At 47.0% G+C, this 25,884-nt stretch overlaps 3 protein-coding genes and 1 pseudogene across 3 annotated transcripts in view; 2 read left to right on the forward strand and 2 right to left on the reverse strand.

The window, feature by feature from the left end:
• Positions 1-25,884, reverse strand: part of LOC127474809 (uncharacterized) — a 1,721,191-nt pseudogene that overhangs the window by 788,572 nt on the left and 906,735 nt on the right.
• LOC127474901 (zinc finger protein 239-like) overlaps positions 1-25,884 on the reverse strand; it is a 237,267-nt gene that overhangs the window by 130,404 nt on the left and 80,979 nt on the right. The window lies entirely within an intron of this gene.
• LOC127474950 (nucleolar protein 8-like) lies at positions 8,364-20,262 on the forward strand. Its single transcript, XM_051796289.1, is given in 17 exon segments — positions 8,364-8,385; positions 8,782-8,963; positions 9,132-9,194; positions 9,500-9,578; positions 9,898-10,045; positions 10,976-11,044; positions 11,352-13,253; positions 13,525-13,641; positions 14,595-14,714; positions 15,040-15,127; positions 15,968-16,109; positions 16,416-16,499; positions 17,063-17,343; positions 18,215-18,341; positions 18,815-18,885; positions 19,572-19,654; positions 19,972-20,262. Coding segments are annotated over 16 exon segments (3,567 nt in total). The 5' UTR covers positions 8,364-8,385; positions 8,782-8,824; the 3' UTR covers positions 20,026-20,262.
• Positions 22,598-24,855, forward strand: LOC127474932 (G2/M phase-specific E3 ubiquitin-protein ligase-like). The gene is made up of 7 exons (XM_051796263.1): positions 22,598-22,640; positions 22,806-22,911; positions 23,009-23,100; positions 23,186-23,568; positions 23,645-23,807; positions 23,895-24,001; positions 24,750-24,855. The coding sequence occupies exons 4-7, from the start codon at positions 23,420-23,422 to the stop codon at positions 24,760-24,762; spliced, it is 432 nt and encodes a 143-aa protein (XP_051652223.1). The 5' UTR covers positions 22,598-22,640; positions 22,806-22,911; positions 23,009-23,100; positions 23,186-23,419; the 3' UTR covers positions 24,763-24,855.

A 25,884-nucleotide genomic window follows, 5' to 3' on the forward strand; every position in this document is an offset into this window, starting at 1 on the left:
GCAGCTTATCTGTCAAATCCTGCTTCAGAAAGCAGGATGTGTGTTTGAAGTTTTTTGAAGCATTTTGGGTTTAGCATAATTCAACATTAAAAACAGCACCTTGGCACCAGCAGTAACTCATCACAGAGAGTGTGCATTGTTTGCAATCTCTGACCATTTTTTAGGTATTACCAAAGCAGAGCATCCTGCCAGAAACAGCCCCTTTATTCCATCAGGTTTCAAAAACTCTCAGGGTTCCTTTGGTTCCATGGGGCCCTGCAGTGTCACAATGGCTCCTTGATTCCAGGATGTTCCAAAACATCCCAGGGTTCCCTTGGCTCCAAGAGGCTCCCCAGTGTCCCCCCGGCCCCTGGATTCCAGCAGGCCCTGCAGTGTCCCAATGGCCACTGGGTTCCAGGAGCCACAGCGGCTGCCGCCGGCGTCTGTGCCCGGAGCCGCCGCTCCCACGGGGCTGCCGCACTCACCGCCGGGGTTGCCGCTCGCGCAGCCGCCGCTCTGCCCCGGCTGCACCGGGACCCGGCACCGCCTCGGGCCTGCGCTGCCGCCTCAGCGGCCACAGGGACACAGCCATGGGGGACCTTTGCTCTGACACTGATGGGGCCTGGCTTTGTTCTGCTTGGGGCTGGGCTTTGGGAAAACTGCTGTTCATTTTCATGCTCCACTGGGACACCTCCTGAATTCCAAAGGTTTCCTAATCCAGGGGAGGGGTTTCTATGGCATCGGAGGTGCCGCCCCTCGGGACACATTGTCAATGAACCATCCAGCTGACTGGGATGGGTGTGAGAGCTGGGGAACACAGGATAATCAGTCATCCCATGAAAACCATGGAACATTCCCTGCCTGAATCAGAACCCAAAGAGAAGAGTTTGGATACAATTCCCAAACAGTTTGGAAACTCCAGTCATTTCTGACACCAGGATGGAAATTCAGCAGATAACTAAAGCCAGTGTTTTAATGGGTCCCACAGTGTGTTTGGAGTTGCATCAGCTGTCAGTCCAAGATGGACCATGTCAGAACTGGTGAGGTTGGGGGGTGAGGAGCAAGGCTGATCGTACAGGGTCAGTGTGGATCTCCTGAGGAGACACTCAGCATCAAGATCACTTGGAGAACACTTCTATCACCTCTTCTCTGAACTAAAAAACATGTATCCTTGAATTAAAACAAAAAAAGTACAAATTTTGAAGACTCGTTTTCAAATTACCTTGAAGACAATTACAAGAAGACAAAGAGATCCTGAGGGATTTCTGGATTTTAATGAGCCCCACAGTGTGTTTGCAGCCCAGCCCATGGTCCTGAGGTACTGAGAGAAGATTGAAGCAGCTGCTGAAGAAGTCAGAAGCCAAAGTGCAAGTGCCTTGAAGCATTGCTGGGCCCCACTGAGGGCAGGCACTGCCAAAGCCTCCCCAGGGACTCCTTGGAGCAGCTCCTTGGAGGCCAGGAGTGCAGGCAGACAAAGGCTCTGGGCAGGCCCCTGCAATGCTGAGCAAAGCCTGCCTTGGTTTTGTGGAGCACAAAGGCCAAGGCCTGAGCCCCAGGCCCTGGCCCAGCAGATCCTGTCCCTCCCGGCTGGCTCAGGGCTGTTTGGGGGGCACTGGGATGGGAGGGGGAGGAACAACAAAGGCCCAAAACTGGGCAACCCCTGCCAGGCTCCTGAGGGAGGGGCGAGGCAGAACCCAAGTGCAGAACCTGCCAGGAAAGTGTCTTGTGGTGGCCTGAGTGGCAGAGGCAGCTGCCAGAGGCAAGGGGACAAAGGCCTGGGTGCCTTTGGGCCTTGCAGCCCTGCCAGAGCCCTTGGCCATCTCTCCTGCAGCCTGTCCTGGCCTGGCCCTGCTGCTGCTCTGGCCTTGCAGGCTGCACACACCCCTCCTGCTTTCCCACCCCCTCCCAGCAGCATTTCTAGACCCTCCCTGATGTCTCTGCACCAGCTCTGGCTGTTGCCATGTGCACTTGGCCTTCTGAACTTGGATCCTGAGCCCCTGTGCCACAGGACATCCCTCCCAGAGCCCAGGCCCTTCTCCTGGGGGTCACTGCAGAGCTGAGCAGATCCAGGTCACCTCCCATTCCTCTGCCAACCCCCTGGGCCTGCTCTGGGCCCTCCAGGTCCTTGCCCTGCTCCCAAGTGCTTTGGGGGTGCTTAATGGTCAGGGCTTGGGGTTTAGATCTCAGGGTGGGGATTAGGCAGAACTTTGGGAGGTTTGTTGTTCTGCTGGCAGTGTCTGGTTCATGATTAGGGGAAGAGATTTTTAGGCTGGGTTAGGATTAAAGCTTGGCTTTTCATACTGGTAATACAGATTTGGGATTGGGGTGGGCATTGCAGGACAAATAAGAGTCTGGAGTTCTGGGTTTGGGCTTTTTCTGGTTTGGAATTAGAGCAGTGGTGTCCTAGTTAGAACAACTGGGACCGATTCATCACTGGATAGGTATAGCCCAAACCTGTGTATTCTATGGCCCTCCATGCCATTTCCCAGAAACTCTTGTCAAGGGGGCGGGGGGGGGGCTGCCTGTGGGGGGATGTTCCTGACCTCATACCCTTTTATGGAATTTCTTTCTCTGAGCATCCTCATACCCTTTTATGGAATTCCCCGCTCTGAGCATCCTCATACCCTTTTATGGAATTCCCCGCTCTGAGAGAAGGATTGACCATTCCTTTTATGGAATTCCCTACTCTGAGGGAAGGATTGACCATTCCTGCCTGAACTGGAGAATATATAAACCTGGAGTTTCAGAACTTTTCTACCACTCGTGGGACCCAGAGGAGAGGAAGACTGCAGCTCATCGCTCTCAACCAGACTGAGACCACCACCCTCAACTGGACTGCAATCACCACTTTTGACCAGACTGCAACAGCTCTCCCACCAGCAGGTTTTTTCCCTTCTCCCTTTACTTTGGACTCAGGGGGGAGGGGGGTGCCCAAGGAACACCACTTTGTTCATGCCCCAGGGTGCTGGGTTACACATTTGGGTTTTGTGGGTTAAGACCAATTGTTAGTTTGTATAATTGTACTTATTGTATTATTTTAATAATTTGTTATTCTGACTTAAATTCTCTTCTTTGAGTTGAGTTCATTTCCCCTGCTGGTTAACTTGGGGGTGGGAGGGGGGGCTGAGGGGAGTGGGGAGAGCGGGAGCGGGGTTGCCGTGGGGGTACCTCGGTGTCCCCATGCCTTGATCCCTGGAGAGTGAGGGAGGCTTGAGATAGGGAGGAGCTTCGAGAGCCCTGAGAGCCTGGAGAGGGGGGGCACGGAGAAGGGGAAGCCTGGACAGTGGGGACCCCTGGGATCCCCTAGGACAACAAATTGGAGAACCTGATGAGGGGGAATTTCTAGGAATGCGGCATCCCAAAGGCGAGAATCAGAGGAGAAAGGAGCCTTGGGACCCCCAACACTCCCAGCATCTCTAGGTAGAACCCCCAGCATCCCAGACAGGGGAGACTCTCTGAACCCTAGAGGGGGGAAACCAGAGAAGGGGAAATCTTAGGAGAATTTTTTTGGGCTAATCTTCATATTTTAGAGTATTTTTTAGCTGAATCTCAACTATTTTCAGTTTGGGGGGGCAGGAGTCTTCTCACTCTTTCTTATAGGCTTTTGCCTGAATCTCGATGATTTTGGTTTTTCTGGGCTGAGTCTTGGTGTTTTGGAGGTTTTTATGGACCCAGGATGTCCGGTGAGTTCTAGAGATGGACTTGGGCAGGAGGAACCCCCAAGCCAACACGCTCAGCCCTTGTTTTCCCCCCCATCAGGATTTGTCCTTCCCAAAGCTTGGGCGGATGGAGGAGGAGGCTGCGAGGAAGAGGAAGATGCCTTGGGCCCCCCAGGCAGGTGAGGAGGAAGTCAGTGTCCCTTTGGGCGGGTGTTGTGCTGGCTCTGTCAGCCCAGCACGGCCCCGGCTGCAGGACAACCCCGCTGGCGCCGCCGTCCTGCCGGGGCCGGAGTTGGGGGGATGTCCTTGGCCTTCCCTGTGGGCCGGAGGCAAATCCCCTGCCTGTCCTTCTTGCTTCCTGCCCCAGGCCCCGAGCTGAGGACGGAGAGCCCGGAGGACAAATCCCCCCGTGAGACCCTGGTGGGAGAGGCCGTTTTGAAGGGCTCCCCGGCGCAGGAAGGCAGCGGGGAGGAAAAGGGCCGGAGATCCCCCCGCAGGAGGGGCTCCAAAGCCAGCCCAGGGTGCTCTGAGGAGGAAAGAGCCAGCCTGTGCCGGGAAGGCGGCCGGAGCTTGAGGGGGAGCTCTGAGCTGGTGGTCCCTGAGCAGCCTCCCAGCAGGAAGAAACCCTTCCAGTGCTTGGAATGTGGGAAGAGCTCTAGGTGGATCACCAGCCTCCTTACCCACCAGCACATCCACACTGGGGAACGTCCTTACACGTTTGGGAATGTGGAAAGAGCTTCAGGCAGAGCTCCCATCTGATCCGACACCAGCACATTCACAGTGGGAAACGGCCCTACACGTGTGGGGAATGTGGGAAGAAGTTTCAGACCAGCTGGAATCTCCTCGTGCATGAGCGGACGCACACGGATGAGAGGCCCTTCCGCTGCACCGACTGCGGTTTGCAGATGTAATGAACTGCACCGATATTCTCAGCACAGAAAAGGGTACAAAACTCCTTACTTTTTTCCACTGTTTTCTTGGAATGACTTGTGAACTGAAAACCAGTGAGTTTCATCAGAAAGGACAGATCTGTTTCTAGACTTTCAAGCTGAGCTTTCAGGTCTGATGGAGATTCATGTCCCTTGGATTCTCCCTGCGTTTCTCTTTGGAATGATTTTCTAGAATGGAAAAAGAACAAAATAAAATCAAAAGGGCAAAAGAGCTGGATGTGAGAACAGGTTTTGTCCCACCAGTACAGCAATATCACTAAATAAGAGGCATCTGAAATGTGATCTGATGGTTTCCAGATCAAGATCAGTTTTCAAGAGTCAAACCTCAGTTGGATCATATTGCTGGGAACAGCAAACTACTGAGATTGACACAAACACTTTCTGTTCACTGCCAGGTAGACACAGCCTTTATTACAAATCTGGAGGTGCAAGTGTCCATTTCAAGGAACAGCCAACAAAAATGAGCTAAGATGCCTTTACTCATCTAAATGACTTATTTTATCCATGGATTATACATTTACTATGAAATATCAGTTAAATAATGGGATTTAAAAGCCACAATGTGGCACTTCTTTAGCACATAATGAGTCACACCTCTGCATGTCCCCAACCTCTCTCTTTTTTTCCCTTTTTCCCAAATAAACACCCCCTGAGCTGTTTGACAGGGCACAATGGAAACGTGGCCTTTGCAGCCAACAGCTCTGCAGGGCCCACACAGTAACACCCCTGACATCATGCTCAGACTGCCTTGTAAAGGACAAAGAAAGCAAAACCCTAAAAACCCACAAACCACCAACAGAAGGCAGCAAAGACAGATCAAATATTTATTATTTTCATTTTTTCCTATATAGCCCATTTTCTAAACAAGATCAGCACTGTAAAAATAAGCTTTTGCCTCTGTGTTAGGACTTTCCTTATGCCAAACAATTCTGACACAGAAATACTATTAATGCAATGTGTGAAAAAAGGCATACATTGACTTCAATATCTCCTCCTCAGAAAAAAAGGTGGATTCTTGCTGGATATCTTCGTACTTTTCTGTCAATAGTTTTATTTCTTCTTCCAGTGCCTGGATTTCATCTTCATAAACTTGATAAACGTTGTTGTCCATTTCTCAGAATCAGTGTTACTCCACAAAACAAAATAACTATATTTCTCAGGAACAAACAAACACAGAATTAATTTTTAAAAAATGCAAATGTAACATTAGGCAATTGTTTCTCCTACCTCCCTACTTAAAATGAGACAAATTAATTAGATATTATCAGTTTTGAAAACTGAAAAACTGGTACATACAGGTTTTAAACATCCCAGGGAGCTCTGACACCTACAGTAATTTATACCTCCATAAAGAATTCTGAACCTTGATTCTTAGGAACCAAATTTGACAGGAATTCTTGAAAACAGAATTAAGCTTGCAGTAAAACTGTCCTTAATGCTACAGTGTCCTGTCATCAACTTAACACCTGCTTAAACCCTAGAGAGTCCACCCAAGCTGATGCTACAAGAGCAGAAAAGTCACTTGTTCCGTAATTCTGGATGTAACAAACCTTCCTACAAAACACAACTCACTCAGCTCAAAGCATCACCAGCAGGAGAAATCATACCTTTGGCAAACCTGTGAACACAGGCAGCTCCAGATAGCAGCAGGGATGGGACAGAGAACTGATCTCTGACTTGACATAGAAAAAGAAAAAAAAAAGGAGAGTTTTCTTCAAAACAGATATTAGCTTTGAAAAAAAAAATCGTAATTTTGTTGCATTGATTCCTCAAAGAATTAATTAAATTCAATCAAAGCTGAAGTAATTTTAAGACACAGATCACTGCACAGCCTCCAAAGATAAAGTTAAATTAGGAATCTAATGGGGTCAAAGGATCTTTAAGGATCTTTTTAACTAATCGTGACTTGATCCAGGAGCAGATGCAGCTGGTTTAAATTTGCTGTAACAGAACAACAAACTGCTCTACAGGTAAAACCCAGTCCTAATCAGATATAAAAACGGGATCCAGCTGTGACCAATTCACCCAGCACTCAGCTGGTGAGATGAGGCACAGCTGTCCCTGACACAGCAGCCTGATCTGCCTTTTGGTTAAACACCAGCAAAGAGGCACAAACTGCAACCATGTTTCACAAATAATTCAAAATAAATAAATCTCACTGTTCAGGGAAAATAACAATAACCTGACACGTTCAGAGGACTGTAGAGGATATTATGCAGCTCGACACTGATGTATTAATATTTTCAACCAGGAAAAAAACATAAGTTGACTTCATGTGTTTTTAAACCATCCCTACTGTACCTGCAAGATCCACACTAACACTGTTCAATAAAAAGGGATGAGGGGGGAATAGGATTTTGTTGGTTTATTTCGTAAGAAAGAGCATCTGAATAAGACTTATAAGAAAATAACATTAAAACATGTTTTGCACTAGAAACTCAGTGAGTAAATAAAGAATATGCAATTAAAGAATCACCAAGATTGTACCTAATCATGACTGACCCTGACATTTTGAAGCAATTTGGTGCATTAAATGCCAACATGCAACAAATAGAAGTTATCAACTTTTAATGCACCCTATTAGCTTGGGGGGATTTTTTTTTAACTAGACACAGTGAGGAAAGTTATGGTCATAATAAAGAGCACGGTGGGGAAAAAAGAAAAATATTTCAGCAGCCAGAACTTTACCCCTTTACCCCAGAACTTTTACCCTTTTGCTGACCCCTCTTTTAACAGCAATAACAGGACACACAAACTGCTTACAGCTACTTGAACCAAAGGCTTTCGCCAGGCTGCAGAAGACTCAAAGACTTGTTGTGACCGCAAAGAGCTTTAACTCCAGAAAACAAATACCCATTAATTAATTATTTTTAAGTAAATAAAAACTTCTGCAAACAGGCAAACACCTCTCCTCACCCTAAGCATGTGCACGTATATCACACGTGTGGATATACCGCATAAATGTGCATATTTATGCATGCTTGTGCATTGACAGTGCATATTCCACATTGCTACATACCTGCCCGGCTCTGAGAGGGGTCGGCAGGACCCGGCGCTCAGGGAGCGGAGAAAGGAGGACCCGGACTCGGACTCGGACTCGGCTGTGAGGAAGGAGCGGAGGCCCCGAACCCGGACCCGGCTGTGAGGGAGGAGCGGAGCCCTCAGACCCCGACCCGGACTCGGCTGTGAGGGAGGAGCGGAGCCCCCGGACCCGGCTGTGAGGGAGGAGCGGAGCCCTCAGACCCGGACCCGGCTGTGAGGGAGGAGCGGAGCCCTCAGACGCGGACCCGGCTGTGAGGGAGGAGCGGAGCCCCCGGACCCGGACTCGGCTCTGAGGGGGCGCGAGCACCACCCGGACCCAGCGCGCGCTGCCCGCGCCTTTCAAACCGCGCGCCCGGGCGCTACCACAGCTCCTCCCCGAGCGGGGGGCGGGGCACCGGCCGCGCCTTCCTCCCCGCTCCTTCTGAAACGACGGAGCCGCTGGGGGCCCGGTTTCAGAGTCCCGTACTAGAGACAAAAGGCAAAAACGTTACTTTGAGAGCCGTTCGCTTGTTTAGGTTAATTTCCGCTCGCGTATTTGCGGAAAACGCCCCCGGCTTTTCCTCCCGGTTGGTTACGCCCAAAGCGTCCGCAGTCAGAGGGCCCTGCCCATGTGTCCCCACCATAACTTGACCGGCCGGAAACATGAAGCTTGTCAGAGTGCGGTTGCCCGGGGAAGCGGAACCCTTTTTTCCCGCGTGAGGGGCGCTGGGGGGAAGGTAAATTGAGTGGCGCCGCGAGGAGCGCACATGGCAGCGGTGAGGGAGCGCGGGGGGAGCCGCGGGGGCGGCGGGGCCGGGACCTGGACCGGGACCCCTCGGGCGGGGGATTCCTCAGCCGGGGGTCCATCGGCATCTCCTGTGAGTATAGTCGGGTCTGTGGGTCTCGCCTCACCCTCAGAGAACGCTTGGGTTATATCGTAAAGAACCGGTTACAATTATCGCGCACCCAGTGATGTGGTTAAAGGTTTGTGAAGCAATAACCCGAAACCCTGGTGAGTGCAGCAGCACAGGGTTTGCAGAGCAAAGCAGGGAGCGCCGTCGCCGTGAGGTTCCTCGTGGCTTTCGGGGGGGATGATTTGTCCGTAATTTTTCATCCCATTCGCGGTAACCCCGCAGTGCCGCTGTCACTGAGCTGTTGTTGTCTCCCTGCAGGAAAGCAGTGTGTGTTCCCGGAGGGATACTTTGGTTTCTCGGCATGGACAAGGAGCAGGTTTCCAAACGTTTGTATGTTGGGGGGCTTGGCCACACGGTTTCCAAGGCTGAACTGGAAGAAAGATTTGGCAAATTTGGGCGTGTTTCGGATGCAGAGATTATTACCAGGAAAGATGATGAGGGTAATGGTTTTACTTCATCCTTTATAAGTTCATTGCTTTTCACTTTGAAGTGCGAAATGGAATGTTTGCTCCAGAGACACTTTAATTTTCAGGAAATAGCTTCATTTTCAGTTTTAAAGGAAACACTGAAATGATGTGGAAATTAACTGGATGTTTCTTATTGATCAGGGAACCCTATGAAGACTTTTGCTTACGTCACTGTCAGCATTTCGGATGCAGATCTTAGGAAGTGTAAGCACATCTTTTTATTTTTCACTTATTTATGTTTTTGAGCCAAGTTGCATTGCTGATAATGCATGTAATGTTGTCACATCGGGGTGTGGTCGAGGCAGAGCTTGTTTCAATCTGTTTTATTAATTCTACTTAAAGGAGCAGTTTTAGGGGTACCTTTCAGACACAGACTTTAACCAGGTGAGCAGTGAGGTGTAAGATCATGCTGAAGAAACCTCAGCCTGGCATAGAAGGAGGTGTAGGGAAGTCTGGGCTATGCTTTTTTAATGTAGAAAATACTCATTTCCCATCTCTTTGTTTTGCAGGCATGTCAATTCTAAATAAAACAAAATGGAAAGGGGGGACACTGCAAATCGAGTTGGCCAAAGAAAGCTTTTTGCACAGGTAAAAATCAGGCTTTAAAAATATATATTGTTGCTCAGTCTTTTTTGGTTTATCTGTTTACATTATGATAATAACATTATATATTATTTCATCTTCTACACTCCTTTACAGTTTTGATAGACACTGGTGGAGTGTTGATGCACATTTGATGCTGCAACATGATTTAGATCCTTATTCCCTTAAAGGGAATGTCAGGATGTTAAGTCCTTGAGCAGTGAGTGGTTGCTGTTCCATGGGAGGGGGTCCCTGCCAGCTCTAATTTAGCACATGGGCTTTGGCCCAGCACTGCTTTTCAGGCAGGATGTACTTTTTGGTGCAGGCTTGCCACAGAGAGGGAGGAAGCAAAGCTGCAGAAAGAAAAGCCACAGAGGAATAACCAAACCTGTCTGTTGGAATCACTGAAAAAGACTGGAGTTGTGGACTTCCACATGAAAGCAGTACCAGGTACAGAGGTGCCAGAGCACAAGGTATGGTGGGGTAGATGGGTGAGAGAGTTAAACCAGCAGAAAGCAAGCTCAGTGCATCTAAATTTATGCCAAATCTCTATGCCTTGTGTGAAGAATCTTAATTATTAAGGGTGACAGTCCAAACTGTGAAAAATAGGCTGAAGAAATACCTTATGTGGAGACAAGGAGAAGGCTCCTGTCCTTCTTTGTAATGACATAATTCTGATCCCACTGTCCTCTCTCATCATGTTAAATTAGGAAGTGCTTTGTTCCTCATGTATGTTGGGAATTTACATAAGTATATAGTATAATATACATTCATGTCGCCCTTAAAAGCTTGTAAGGAGAATATGTGATTTATTTTTATACAGCATTTAATTATTTTGATGGCTGGGCTGTCAGGAACTACTCTCTGTGCTTCAGCACATTCAGGGTCAGGGTCTGCACAAGCTTGCAAGAGTAAGAATAAAATCACTAAACATGCAAATTAAGGCAAGAAGAATTATATTTACTACAAAGTTTCCAAAATTATTTGCTAAGCACAGAATGGTTTTGAAGGGATTTTTGGTTTTGGTGGGAAAGGGGAAGAGAGCAAAATAATAGTGGTTCTGTCTGTTAATTCATAATTCATTCACTGTTAATTCATAATCCGGAAGCCATATATTAGAAATAGTAGTTGTAAAGTAAAGAAAGTTACTTCTTTATTATCACTCTTTATTTGCAGGTTGTAGAAATTTGGTTTTTTGGTTGGTTTTGGTTTGTTTTCTTTTTGAGAAGGAAGCTGGCTAAGGTGCACAGTACAATCATATCTCACTTAACAAAGTAAACAGAATTGGTCACAGATGGTTCTATATTAGTGGTTTTGTTACCCAAGAATAAACATCCTATTCTATTACAGGGTCACTTCCACTCTTTCTTTGTTTAACACTGATTATTTTTCTTTTCTTTTAGAAGTGGGTTGTTGGTAAATTCGGCAGAGTCTTGCCTGTCCTGCACCTGAGGAATCAGCAAAAAAATAAAATATCCTTTTCCTATTGTTTGGGCACAGGCACAGTTCCCTTCCTCATTTTGTCATGTGGAGAAACAGTTGCTGAACAGTCTTAATTTTGACTGCTGTGTCAGACTTCATTTACTGAATCCTCCAAGTAAATCTCACAGTAATTGGTGTGGTTTGGCTGAGTTTCTTTCACTGCAAGTCAGTGGCTTAAAGGCACCAGACAACAAAGACTCCTTGTTGTCCTTTCACACCGAATCCAGCCTGTCCATAAAGACTCCACTCTGCTTGCTGGAGGAATCCTGTTGTTTTACTTCCTTAACTCAGACCCACATTGTGAAATATGACCCCTCCAAGTATTGCCATAACCTGAGGAAGCTGGAGCCAGACCTGGCACAGGCAGCTCCTGTGGCCGAGCTCACCTGGCACTTGGAAAGGGGAGATGCCAGTGCCAGCAGGAAGCGACCAGCAGAGTTCCCTGGGATGAAGAAACCCCGGAAAAAACTGAGGCAACTGGGCAGGGAGGCCCTGAATGGAGCAGCAGTTCTGTCCTCTGGGGGCCAGGCCCATCCAAACCACCCCAGCTCAGCACAGCTCGGTCAAAGAGCACAACCCAGAGCAGGTGACAAGTCTAAATTGCCTCCATCGAGGAGTCTGGAGGGTGAAACACCAGGGAGAGGTTTATTGGCACATCAAAGCAATGTTAATGGAGTGGCAGCTCAGAGTGGTTCTGACAGTGAGGTTGATTCTGAAGAGGAGATCAGAGCAATGGTGAAGGAAGAGAAAGAAAAACAGCAAGCGAGGAATGTTGAGAGTGAAAGTGACCCCCTGGAAGTTGTTGGGGATGATTTTGAATTAAAATACAGTAGTCACTGGTCCTTATGCAATCCAGATGCCATGAAGAAACCTATCAAAGGAAGTTACAAAGAGACCATGGAACATGATAATGGTTATGATTCAGCAGATACGGATGAAATTATTGCTGAAAGTAAAACTCCAGATCCAAACAGCAGCAAAACTACAAGGTTAGAAGATTCTAAACAGGTGGAGGTGAAAAATAAAGAAATATTAACTAACAAAAAAAGCGGTTTGGCAAATGACTCCTCACTGAAAACTCGAAATGTAAAAGAAGAACACATTGAAAGAAAGGGGAAAACTAAAAAATCCAAAATTGCTGCCTCACAGAGTTCAGCAGAGACAAGTGATAGTGAGAGCTCTTACTCAGAGTCTGAGCAAGGGGAGTCTGAAGCCAGTTCTGATTATGAGTCCATGATGCAAAACTGTTACCGCTTAGACCTTTCCTTAGATGACTTAAAAGCACTGGCTGCCAAAAGCACTGGGACACCTGCAGAGGAACCAGATGGTGCACAGGGTTCTGGTCTGTCCAGTGCTGAAGAAAATCCTAAGGGTAATGTAAATAAACCTAAACTTTCTAATTTTCACCCTGCAGTTAAAAAAAATAGCATCTGTCCTGAAGATGTGCTGGCTGATATTTTAGCAGGGGAGGAGAAGGAGGAAAGCTCCAAGGGGCAAAATAATTCACGTTTGAAGTATCGGCCCTTCAGGGGAATGGGGTCCCTTGGTGTAAAAGAGGCAACCAAGGACAGCACTGGGTTAAAGAAGGGGTCTGTAGGAAGTTTAGGACTGGAAGCTTGTGTGTCTCATTCTGGGGAGGAGTCATCTAAAAGACAGCCCAGGAACCTTCCATTCTGTTCACTTGAAGCCAGCAGTGAAGAGACACAAAACGTGCCTTGTGAGCAGCACGAGGCACTGTCAGGTGCTGCCTCCTTGGCTGAGCAGAGACATCAGCCTGTTCCCAGACCACGTTTACAAGGGAAGAACAAGGATGGGAATTCTCTACAAGCCCAGAGTTCAGAGCAGGGAGCTGCCTGTGCCAGCCCTGCTCAGAGTGACAGTGGGAGCAGTGACGGGGACAGTGACGCCTCAGGGGCCCACAAACATGTGAAACGGCAACAGAAGAGCCCAAAACTACTTTCCAAAAAGTTGAAGAGGAATGCAAGCAATAAAAATGCAGAATGTGAAGCTAATGCATGTGAGAATGGGAAGGCAAGCCTTCTGGAAGATAAGGAGCTTTGTCTTCATGCTGCTGCCTCAAAGGGACCTACAAGAGATAAACAGGTGCAGGACAACCAGAGGAGGCTGGCGGCTCTGGAGGAGAGGCACAGGGAGAGAGAACTGCAGAAGAAACTCATCCAAGGAGCTCTTTCAAACCTGGTAATTACACTCAGAACCTCTATCTGAATAGTCCCCAGTACAAGGGAAAGGGTAAATAAGATGTGTGGATTAAGATTTTTAAAGATGGCATTCTGGATTTTCTGATGCACTGCCAGTTTGGAGCGTACACAAAGTGGTGCATGCCTAATCCCTGGAATGCCTCTAGAGTTGCAAGAGGAATAGCAGGTGTCATGGAAATGCCTTTTAGATACTTCTGTATGACTGCAGCAAGTATTTGCTATGTTTGACTTGCCATTTCACCCTTTCCTAGGATAGCCAGGCAGCAGGGAAGCACAAACACATCGTATTCGATTCAGATGTGGAAAATGAGGCTGAAGTGGGTGAGACGTTGAAAAAAGATGGAAGTTTGGGAAATATGCATGGAGAAGTAAGTGTTATTAGGAAAAAGACCTGTATGACTATGCCTTTTATTCTGAAGACTGTATTTTATCATAGTGAAGTGTCAGAAAAAAGTAGGTAAGCTTTGAATTAACATGAATGATTCCTCTTTTTGTAACATCAGACAGGTTTGAAAGAATTTAACTGTCTATCTGATAAAGCTTGAGAGCTTGGAGAATTTGTAAGGAGATTGAGATTTGTATAAAAGATATTCTAACTTCAGAAGAAAAAGAATGTTTGTGTAATTAGTTTTGAAATTCCTCTGCTTTTAGTCAAAGGAAGGTGAAGAGTTTTGGCTTGAGCAGAATGGAACTACTCTGCTCTTTCCAGCACTGGACAAACAATCTGATGCAGTATCTTGTTTTTAAAGTGATGTTGAGCTCCAAAGAAGCTGTGTGCTGCTGCTTCTTTACTCTGATTTAGCAGATTCTTCAGGGTTTTACTCCCATGGTTTCAGTACAATTAAATACTTTTGTTTTTTCTGGAATAGAACTTCTTGTATATCACATTTTTTAGTCACATCTCTACTAAAGCTTTAAACCACTGGATTTGCTTTTGTTGGGTTTTTTCCTCATAAAGGTAGTAAGATTGGGGCCATTCTCATGATTTAATTAGCCATTGATATTTTTAAATTGATCTCCCTTGACATAATCAGGGAGATTTTTATACTTAAGTATCTCATATTGTAAAACCTGAGTTACCCTTTAGATGGGAATTCTGCCTGTGGTAAAACTTCACAGTCATGATTATAAACCAGAATTCACAAGGTGTCTATACAGGATAAGATCTGAAGCACGTGGATCAGTGAGTTGGTTGTGCAGGAAATCCACTTTTTCAGGTAGACTGGAAAGCACACAAACAAAGTTGGTACTGATTTATACCCTCAGACCTACGTGAACAGCTCATTTTCTGTTGTTTTTTTTTTCTTTTTGTTTAACAAAGGATAAATCTGCTCCCAAAGCTTCAGGCAAACTGTTTGACAGCAGTGAGGACGAGCAGGACGACACGGACGATGAGCGATTCAAAATTAAGCCCCAGTTTGAAGGCAAGGCTGGGGAAAAAGTGAGTGAACCCATTGCTGGAACTGAGTTCTCCTTCTTCTAAGTCTCTGTAAGGCCACTTCAGAAGAACATAACTTGTAGGCTTGTATTACTGCTGAATATGATTGTTATGAACATAAAATAGAGTTCCCTTAAATAGGGGAAGGAGCAGCCACAGAGGAAATAACGTGTGGTGCCGTCTTTGTATGCAAAGAAATTTCTGGAAAAGGCCTCAGGAGCTGAAGGTTATTAGTATGTTACCATTAATTATAGTAAAAAAAAAAAAGTTATAGAATGTTGCTGATTTCCTGCTCCAGTGCTTAAGAGCATCTGCTTCTCTTGTTTAGCTCCTGAAGCTGCAATCCCGATTTGGCACCGACGAAAGATTCCGCATGGACGCTCGGTTCCTGGAGAGTGACAGTGAGGAGGAGGAAGGTAAACCTGGCCATATTTCCTGGGGGTAGTGGAACCATGTCATGGAGCTTCAATTTTTGAAGCAGCTCCTGGAGTGCTTTTGCTTCTTTGGTGATTCTTTAAAGAACACAGCCCAACTCTGCTGTGACTGTGCACAGTAAATGCTGGTGGCTGGGTCTTTTAAAGGACTGTGTTGCAAAAGTATTTGTAACAGCTGAGGGGTGTGTGGCTGATAAATCAACTTTTGAAAACAGCTTTTAGTGCAGCATTATACAGATTGTGTTTATCCACATGGAAGAACAGTGGTGACTTAGTAAATTCACCTTTTTGACCATTACATTCATTTAAGCTGTTTTGTAGCCATCCTGCAGTCTGTGGCAGATTTGGCAGCCTTAGAAAGGTTTATTTTTTAATTTAACAGCAGAAAGCAGAAACACTGATAAAGGGGAAAAAAACCTAAATATCCCCCTGCCCCCAAAAAAGGAAAATTTTAACCCAGTTGTCAAGATTCACAATTTCTTTCTGAAACTTAAATTTTTGCCTGGTTCTGCTACTCCCTTCATTGCTTTAATGTGATCTTCTCTAGAGCATCAGTCAGTGGCAGAGTAGTTGCACAGTTATGAGGTATAAGCAGGGAACAAGTTAAATAACTGATCTGACTTTCATGTGAAATAGATACCCACGACTGTTCTAATCAAAGATTTTCTACAGTGCAAGGGAAAAGGCCTCTAAGTAGCTTTAAGATGAACAAAGTGATGTGTTTTGATGGATGTGAGCTCTTCTAGTACTGTAGTGATATTATGCATCAAATATTACAGGCTTAGCAGGGAAAATGTAATGTATTTATTGTTCTCTTAGCAGAGACAAAGAGCTTGAAGGCAGATGAGGAAGAGGAGCTTGCTGCAGAGAAAAAGAAAAATCTGCAAATACTGGGAAGCCTCTTGAACATCAACCTGGAACAGCCTAAGCCAAATAAAACAGCCACAAGTGCCAAGAAATTCAAGTATGACTCATCCACCATCAGCAAAGGAGTTTTAGGGAGGCTTAATTTTTGCCACTGTTCCCTAACTAAAATTTCTGCCTAATTGGCTGAGAAAAGTAATTCCTTCCTTGTCTGTATTTGAAGTCAGTATTTAATGCACTTTCTCAGTCACTGACTGCTTAGCAGGTATTTTCTAAATGCCAGTTACATTTTGGAGGTTTTCTGGTAAAGAACTCGATGTGAATTTGGATCCTGCTGTAAAGGTTTGGGGTGGCTTTCAGTTGGGCCTTCAGAATGTCTCATGGCTTTTCCTTCCTGTTTTCACAGAGATATTAATGCCCTTCGTTATGATCCCACAAGAGAGGACCATGCAGTTTTTGAAAGGAAGCCAAGTGCTGCAGAAAAGGAGAGGTAATATTGCAGCTTGGTAGCTATAGTTGTGATGTTTCTTCCTGTGCAGAGATGGTTTTAGCAGCAGACTGAGTTTGAAACTATGCACACTACTGTTTTTTCTTTAGTTCTCTCTGTGATTGCTAAAATGAACATACAGCAGGAATTGTGAGCACTAAAACCAACCTGTAATGTTGTCTTTTCTTGCTAGTCCATCTACCCTCTGTGTGCCATTTCCTGTCCTCACTGAAGGTAAGAAAGGTCAAGTCATGGACTTGAAGATTTGCAAATCTGTGAGAAGAGCATATTAGCTCTTAACATTTCTCTTGCCAGAAAAGAAATCTGTTCTATATATCATCATTTAGTATCACATACTAAGTGAAAACTCCCTTAAGGATGTGGATCATTAAAAAGGAGGCTTGTTCCTGCCTTTAGAATCAAACCTCAGATGTTTCCCCCCCAATGCTTACCCTTAAAAGTGAACTCATCAGTGTGCTTGGAGAAGTTTAGGAAAACATTGAGGGCTCTGTTTTCTTTTAAAAACAGATGTGTTATGTTCCTGCCCTTGAACAATCTCATTTCAGTAAAGTTAAAGGGAAGAAGAAGAAGAAGGAGGAGAGTGAGAAACCGCCTCAAGTATCTGAGAAAATCTATTATGATATTGCTGCTGATTTCAAAGACTTGTTTGGATCCTCGAAGAACAAATCAGAAAGAAAGGAGGAAATACCCTGGGACAAGGATGATGCAGAGGACTGTGCCTCACCTGACCATTTGGGACCTACATCTGGGAATGATGCAGCTCAGGAGCCAAGTGGCTTCAAGTTTTCCTTCTTTGGAGACACAGAGAAGTCGAGCGTAAAAGAAGGTAAGAGCAGAACACGCCCAGCAGTGCCATTTGTAGCGGGTCAGTTGTGTCAGGCACTGCAGAGGGATATGGTGCACAGAAATTCTGAATCCAGGGGATTTTCAGAGGCCAGAGTCAGTAATGAGGCAGAATCAGTATGGTCTTCACTTACTCTTGCCAAGATGCACTTTTAGCTTCCATCCCTGAGAGGGATGTTTGGAGAAAGAACAGTTGTTTAATTGGTTTTTTGAACAGTCATGGAAAAGCTTGTTGCCATCCACTAAAGTTCTGAAACAGGGGGAAAAGGTGATCTACAAGTCAAATCAAGTTCCGTGTAACCCAACGAGATTTTAAGTAAAACGTGTGTTAATGTAGTAGTATGAGCAAAAGAAAATCTTAGAGTTGACCCCAAGAACACTCCAGAACACTTTATTGTTTACCTAATTTTACTATTGTACCTTTAGAAAATTGAAACTGAGTGACACATGATTATTGGGGTGTCCTAAACTAAGATGAAATTGTTATGCAGTCAAGATTAAAAAGTGCTAAATCAAGTCAGTTAGTGAGGCAGGAAATAAATTAAACCATGTGAAGTTAACTGAAATATTAAAAGAAAAAAAAACACACAAAAAACCCAAGGTCCCCACATTTCTGCTGACTTCAGTGTCTTCTGAATGCAGTAAAAAGCTTTCAGAATACATAAGAGGTCCCTAGAACAAAGTGGAAAATACCTGAGCAGAGATGTAGTTCAGAAAACCTGGGAGGGGAGGTTTCTCTCCTTCTTAAACCTGCCTTTTCCAGTGTAAGTATGTCACTTGGAAGTAGGATTTTTTTACTGGTAAGTAGAAGAATAATCTGCTTTTTTTTCTTTTTAATTGTAATATTATTGCAGAACCCTACATACTTGAAACAATAAAACCTGTAAAAGTCACATGGCAAGAAGATCCACGTTTCCAAGACAGCAGTTCTGAGGGTGATGATGAGCCAGAGGCATCAGAAGTTGAAAAGGACCAAGAAATGCAAGTTACAGTTGTGTTTGTTGTCTACTTGGTTGTAGTACTTTGATGCTGTGAGAATATTGATAGCAGCACCCAGGTCATGGGAAACTGAGATCTTTGTGTCACACCTCTGAGCAGTGGAAGTTGTCTTGGAAAACCATTCCTTGCTGCACAGAGTGTGATAGTCAAAAATCCCAACAGCCCCTTTGTCATGCTGAGTATAAAAACATAAAAGCTGAGTTTCTGGTTGAACACCTGAGAAATTAGCTGGGTAATTTTGGTTTGACCCAAACCAATTTTGGTTTGGCTAAAACTCAAAGTAAGTTTTCTTTTAAAAAATGGTTTGGTTTTGTTTTTTTTTTTTATAGACAGCCATATTTGGTTACTGTGAAGTAATGTTCTTGGATGCATTCTCTTTCTCTGAAGCTTTAACTTGTGTTAGTGGAATTTGATGGTAACTTTTGTGATGGTAAAATTCCCCTGTGTTTGTCCAGGTTTATTTCTTTGCCACACAGAGAAAGTATAAGATTTTTCTTCTTCTCCAAAGATGATGAATGACTGAGAGGTACAACAGAACTTATTCACTTTCACTCCTTTTTTTTTTCTTTTAACTCATACTGAAATTCAGTGAGGAAAAGATACTGCCTAGTTATTTGTTTTGTAACACAGATGAGAGGTTTAAGAAAAAAAAATAAATTGCCAATTTCTGTCGTTACTTGTGGTCTGAATTGTGGTAGAATCCCATGAGAAAGTTCTGGTAAAATAAATGCTGAATATCTGTCTTGCTTTCCTTTTTTTCAGATAATTGCCTAATATGTGGCTGGTCTTTCAGGCCTTACCAAAAAAAAAAAATCACTTGACAAGTTATCTGGACATTTTGGACCCTTTCAGGCATATATGTGATCTTTAACTTTCTCTTGTCTTTCTGGTGTTACTGTTAGAAATGCTGAATATTCTTATTAGCCACATATGCCCATGTGGTTCTCAGTCCTAATTAATCTGGGGGTTTTTTTTGTATGAATATAGTGAGTTTTTTATTTAAAACCAAACCAAACACCACACCCCCAAACACCACAAAAACAATTGCTTGTGATGTTTTATGCACTAAATTATCAGGACAACCTCAAATAATGTTTGTTTCTTGAGACATATTAGGTAACTATCATTAAATATGTTGCTGTGTTAGTACAGTTACTGCACTGCAATCTTCCAGAAGTGTTTAACCATATTAATTTGTTCTTTTTTGTGCAGAGGGCCCTAAGTTATTTTGTAGATCAGTAGATCTCAGTGAAGAAAAAGATGGTTGGGAAGACAGACGTAGATTATTGCTTGAGGTGAGTATTTAACAGCTGTGGCTGAAAGCTGAGCATGAGGAGGGAACACGGCTGCTTATTTGCATAAAAACATAATTCAGGACCTCTAGAAAGGCTTGAAATTTTGTAATTACCAAGGAACTAAACTTTTTTAGTATAAAAGTGAGTATAACACCATGTTAGGATGTCCAGTCAGGCAAATTACTGAATCTCTGCGTTGTACAGGACCAGTTACTTAACTGTATGTTAAAAAAGTGTTTGAGACAAATAGGTGAATTCAGAGGCTTGTATTATTCATTATTATTTTAGTCATAATATTATATTTTAAATATTTTCAGGAATGCCGGAAGAAGCACAAGGATGCAAAAAGAAAAGTGAAAGCAAAACAATAAATATTTTTTACCTTCCTGATGAGAAATGTTTCATGTTTCATCTCTGAAGAAGTTGCAAAACAATGTTACTTTCAAAATACTTCCAGAAATCTAGTGGGAAATAATAATTTTGGCAAAAACTACTCAGACTTTGTTTCTACATAGGAACATGTTTATTCTGTCAGTTCAAGGTTTGTACCAAGGTCTGGGGATTTGTATGTGTGTGTACATATATATATATATATATATACACACACATATATATGTATATGTATATATATACACATATATGTACATGTATATATATACACATATATATATATGTATATATATGTATATATAAATATACATAGGGTTTAAATGTGACTTGCTGCTTTCTAGGATTTTTGATAATTAGATCATGTAACAAAGACATTCTGCTGTGTCCTCTGGCCCCAGTGCTGAACAGGGCTGAGAAAGAGCAGATAGCTCTGTGTCTATAAGACTATAGAACTTGTATTCTGCCTAAATAATAGAGATCATATTTACAAATATTCAGAATGTGTTATTTGCAGGGTGAAATGTCCCAGAAGTTAATGAAAAGACATATATAACAGGGCAGACTTATGAAATGGATAATTTGTATTTTAAGAGATACTAATGTGTTTAAATATAATATTAATAATACTGTCCTAACAGCATTGAGTTTAAGGTGGTGGTTGTCATAGGTTTGAAAAGAGATGCTGGAATTTTCTTTTTCTTCCCTAGGGTCCCAATCCACCCCCCCCATCTGTTTCTTCTGGGATGGGGGGAGTTGGGGACGGGGTGGGGGCAGAGCGGGGCCGCACATGCAGGGGCAGGGAGAGAGGGAGATCTCCTGTGGAAGTTTGTGGCTACAGGGAGAGCTGGGGGAGTCCTTTGTTAGGGGGCTCTTGGGTTTGGTCCAGGACCGGACAGAGTGGGAGCCTGGTCTTTGGCCACTGCTTTCCCTTTTCCTGAGGGGAAGTTTTTCTCCCCATGGGACACCTTGCAGAGAACGACTGAGAGAGAGAGAGAGAGACCAACCCATCTCAGAGCGAGGTATTCTGCTTTCAAGACTGTCTGTGGGGAAAAAGGGACTTCTTTGCTGGCTGTGAGCAGCTGTTGAACTGCCAGGACAGTCCTGCCTTCTCTCCCCCCTCCCTGGGTTGCCACAGGTTTCTCCCACCACACCTGGGGAATTGGGACTTTGTTTGTGTTTGTTCTGAAAGTTTTTGATTGCACCATTTGTTGTTTATTTAGATTTTGTTAATAAAAAGCTGTTTCTTTTCCACACTTCCACCTGAAGTTTCTTAATTTCTAAGTGGTAATCTTGTTAGAGTTACACAGTAAGCAAATTATTCTTTATATTATTGTTCAAATAGAGTACCATTGGCCTCTCCAGTTGCGTGTTTGAAAATGGATTCTGTTTCCAGAAGTGCAAGAAGTTCGTAGGTCACCAGGGAGTTTGCTGTAACTGCCTGTCTGTGCTGCCATGGAGCCCTGAGGGAGCAGGAAAGCAGCTGAGTGCACCAGTTCTGGAGCACGGGGTTACTCCTTCCCAGGTGCAGGACCCAATGGTTGCCTCTGTGCAACATGATTAGGTGCCTCTGTGCCCAAAGCTTGAGCCCGCCCAGGACTCGCTGGACAGCAGCAGAGCCTTGTGGTGCCTCAGCCACTCCTCCCAGTCCATATCATCAGCAAACGTGCTGAGGGTGCTCTCCGTCCCTTCTGCCAGGTCACCGGGCAACCGGTCAAACCAGGCTGCCCCAGCACTGAGCGCCGCGCTCACAACCCTCTGAGCTCTGCCATTCAGCCAGGTCTCAACCCCCTCAGGGTCCACTCATCTAAGCCACACTTCCTGAGCTGCCTGTGAGGGGGTTATGGGAGGCAGGGTGAAAAGCCTTGCTGAAGTCATGGCAGACAACAGGCACTGCTCTCCCCTCATGTACCCAGCCAGTCACTCCAGCAGAGAAGGCTAGGAGACTGGTCAAGCATGATTTCCCCTTCCTTTTATTCCACAGCCTTAGAGATGACATGCAGTATGAGCTGTTCTGTCCCCTTTCTGAGGACGGAGGTGACACTGATGGGCCTGTCATCTCCTGGGTCCATCTTGCTGCCCTTTTTGAAGACTGGAGTGATGTCAGCTTTCCTGCAGTCCTCAGGCACCTCTGCTGGGGAATCAGCGTCCCTGATGTGCTGGCAGTGTTCCCTGTGCCAGGGGCAGGAGCAGAGATCTGCCTTGGCCAGGGCCGGAGCCCTGGAGTGGCACTGCCTGAACAGCACTTTTTGTGCAACAGTGGCTGCCCAACAGTCCTCGGTGGCTGCCCCAGGGCCTGGCATTTGACCCTGCGCTTGCTGCAGCAGCAGCCGCCCGGCTCTGTGGTTACCGAGGGCTCAGAACCTCGGTTACCAAGGGGCTGCCTCACAGTGGGTGAGGGGAGCTGGGGCCATCCCTGCCCGTATTTCAGGTGCAGGGTGCTGATGTCACAGTGGCCACTGTGACCCGTGAGGCCAAGGGCACAAAACGGGACTCTGGGCTCAGGCCCAGTGTCAGTGTTACCTGACAACGAGAGGAGAAGGAAGAGGAGGGACAGCCCCTCTGTTCCAAACGCCTCTCGCTTCTTTTGCACTACAGTGTAGTAGCACTTGGAGGAGACCTCAGTGTTCCTCAACCAGACGACAGGAGGAGACGGCAGAGAGAGACCGGGCTCACACAGGGCTGACCAGCGAGTCAGGGGGCTCTACGCCTCAGGGCTCTGGCCCTGTGTTGCAAACTCATCTCACTTCTGCCTCAGAACCAGTGTAGGAGCACCTGGAAGAGACCTCGGTGTTCCAAGGACAGGGACCCACTGCTGACAGTCACCATGTCACGCAGGGAGCAGGCGGCCCCCAGAGGGAGGGAGCCAGGTGAGAGCAAAGTGCCCCTCCCTCAGCCTGGCAGAGGGGCTGTCGGGGCGGGCAGTACAGGTGCCATGCCCGGGGCCATTGTCTCTCTCCTCTCCAGCATGCCTGCTGTGTCGGAGATCAGAGGCTGACTCGGACATCTGCGGGGAAAAACTCTTCATACATGGGTTCTGTGCCCACGAGAACTGCCTGGTGAGTTGCTCTGTGGGCTCCCTCCACTTTTTGACAGGCAGTCCTTGCCACTCTCTCCTCATCAGTAAGTTTCATTTTCCTGCAGTTTTTTGCCAGCAACTTTCCTAACCGCCCGGTTCATCGAGGAGGACTCTGGTGTCTTCACTCATGGGAGATCCGAGCTGTAGTCTCCCAGGCGGCAGAGCAGGTGAGAGCCTGACTACAGGAGGGAGATTTGTGCCAGGCGAGGTTTGCTGGAGCTTAGCCCAGACCCCAAGCAAGAAAGCCCAGCCCTTCCAACCAGCTCTGGGACAAGGAGGAGGCCCTGAGGCTGCTGCTGATGGGGCTGCTCTGCTCTTTCCAGAACTGCTACATCTGTGGCCAGATCGGGGCCACCATTTACTGTTGTGGAAGACACTGTGAGCTGAGCTTCCACCTGCCCTGTGCCAAGCAGGGACGCTGTGTCACTCAGTTCATTACACCGTACAGGTACCTCCTGGCCCCTTCTCACCACCACCAGGGAAGGGCCCAGCACTTCTCACCTCACTCACCCTTTTCCCCCCAGGGCCTTCTGCCCCACACACAGCCCAGAGCAGGCAGTGGAGGCAACTCCAGAGCCGGGCACCCAGTGCCTCATCTGCATGGAGCCTGTGGAGGACAGAAAGACCTTCAGCACCATGGTGTGCCCAGCCTGTAAAACTGCCTGGTTCCACAGGGACTGCATCCAAGTAGGAGTGGTTCCCTCACCCTGGGGGGCACAGCAGGGGCTCAGCAGCACCAGGGCCTCACTCTGGCTATTTGTGTTTCTCCTGCAGGGACAGGCTCTGCATGCTGGTTATTTCTCCATCCAGTGCCCCCTCTGCAGAAATCGTGACGCATTTCGCAAGGATATGCTCACCATGGGGATCCGAATCCCCTACAGGTTGGTGTCCTTCTGCCTGGCTCACAACACAGGGGTGCAAGTGCTGTGCCATGCCAGGGCCTGCCCCAGCAATCCTGGCCCTGCCCTGTTCCGTGAGTCCCTGGTTCAGCTTCCCTCAGGAGCTGGAAATGGCACAGGGGGAAGAGCAGGGACACCCTGCACCTGCCCGATGCCGGGGCAGAGGGAGCTCATCAGTTTTCCTTTTCCATCAGACTACCAACATGGGAGAGCTTTAATGCATTCGCTGAGCTGGGAGACAGACACAGGCACTGCGATGCCAGTGAGTGCCTTTTTCCAGGAGGCAGGCAGGAGGCAGACGAGGAGGGGTAAGTTGCCAAGGCTGCACCCCAGGGCTCTGCAGGGCTTGAAGCAGAAGAACCCAGGAGAAGAGCTCAGAAAGATAATCCCATGCTTTGGACACTTTGTCCTCACCTCCATGAACCCGTTTGCTTTTGCAGGCCCTGGGAACTGCTCCTGTGCTCCTCCTGTGCTGCTGAGGGCACTCACAGACGCTGCTCTGGCCTGAGGAACAGTATAACCAGCTGGGAATGTGATGGCTGTGCTGGCCTGGGCACATGTAAGAGGCAAAGCACCCTGTTGACCCTGGGCCTGGTGTCCCTGGGTATGGCAGTGGGTGCTCAGGGTGGGTTTGGCGGAACCTGTCAGCTCCAGGAGGGCTGGAGGCACTGCTCTGGCCTATCCTGCCCCAGGTCTGGGGTGGCCTTGACATTCCTGCTTCCCCTCACAGCCACACGAGATGAGTCGGGGCTTGCTGGTGTCAGCGTGGCCAGACAGCCAGGACTGGAGCCTTGTGATGGCTCCAGGGAACCCGCGACCATCAGCCCCAACACAGGAAACCTGGTGCTATCAGGGCTGTCTCCCAGTTCTGCACCACTGGAGACCGTCAGCCCCAGCACCAGCACCCAGGTGCCAGCCCCTGCATCTTCAGCACCACAGACCAGCAAGCGCCGTACCAACCGACAGGCAACATCGGAGCAGCCTCTGCAATCCCCCTCACAGGGGACGGGCAGCTCCAGCCCTGACAGTCAGATAACATCAGGGTCATCCCAGAGCAGCTTCACAGAAACTGAGGACAGCAGCAGCTCCAGCAGTCGGGGGCCTGACCGCAGGCAAAACCACCCCCGCCGGCAACGTCGGGCCCAAACTGCACACTTTCGGTCCAGAAGTCCCCTGGACAGGACTCATGTGACAGCACCAAGTCCTGGGAGGCGCAGGACCAGGCAGAGACCATCAGGGACATCCCGCAGGCGAAACCGCTCCCGCCTGCAACGTGAGACACCAAATCCATCCGGCCGGTCCAGAAGTCGCCGTGACAGGAGCCAGGTGAGAGCACCCAGTGCTGGGAGGAGCAGCCACAGCCGGGAGACATCAAGGACATCCGGCACACAAAATCGCTCCCGCCAACAACATCAGGCCCCAGATCCATCCAGCCGGTCCAGGAGTCGCCGTGTCAGAAACTGTGTGAGAGCACCAAGTACTGGGAGCCGCATCCCCAGCCAGGAAGAATCAGGGACATCCCGCAGGCGAAACCGCTCCCGCCTGCAACGTCAGACCCCAGATCCATCCGGCCGCTCCAGAAGTCCCCTTGACAGGAACTGCACGCCAGCACCGAGTGCTGGGAGGCGAAACTCAAGGGAGACAGCAGCCAGGACTTCCCAAAGGCAACAGCACTGCCGCCGGCAGCGTCGGACCTCAAATTCATCCAACAGATCCAGAAGTCCCCATGACAGGAGCCGTGTTAGAGCACCAAGTACTGCCAGGCGCACTCACCGGTGGGATGGTGAGACAGGGACCCACCGCTGACACGTCCCACGTCAGCCAGGGAGGAGGAGGCCTGGAAGGGAGAGAGCCAGGTGAGAGCA

This window comes from Manacus candei, unplaced genomic scaffold (assembly GCF_025592945.1).
Source record: "Manacus candei isolate 608988 ecotype Guabito, Panama unplaced genomic scaffold, ASM2559294v1 h1tg000045l, whole genome shotgun sequence".
NCBI lineage: Eukaryota > Metazoa > Chordata > Aves > Passeriformes > Pipridae > Manacus > Manacus candei.

Coding starts and splice junctions, on each gene's coding strand:
- LOC127474932 (XM_051796263.1), top strand. CDS start 23,420: ATGGGGCTGCTCTGCTCTTTCCAGAACTGCTACATCTGTGGCCAGATC. Junction 23,569..23,644: donor CAGTTCATTACACCGTACAG/GTACCTCCTGGC, acceptor TTTTCCCCCCAG/GGCCTTCTGCCCCACACACA. Junction 23,808..23,894: donor TCCACAGGGACTGCATCCAA/GTAGGAGTGGTT, acceptor TTTCTCCTGCAG/GGACAGGCTCTGCATGCTGG.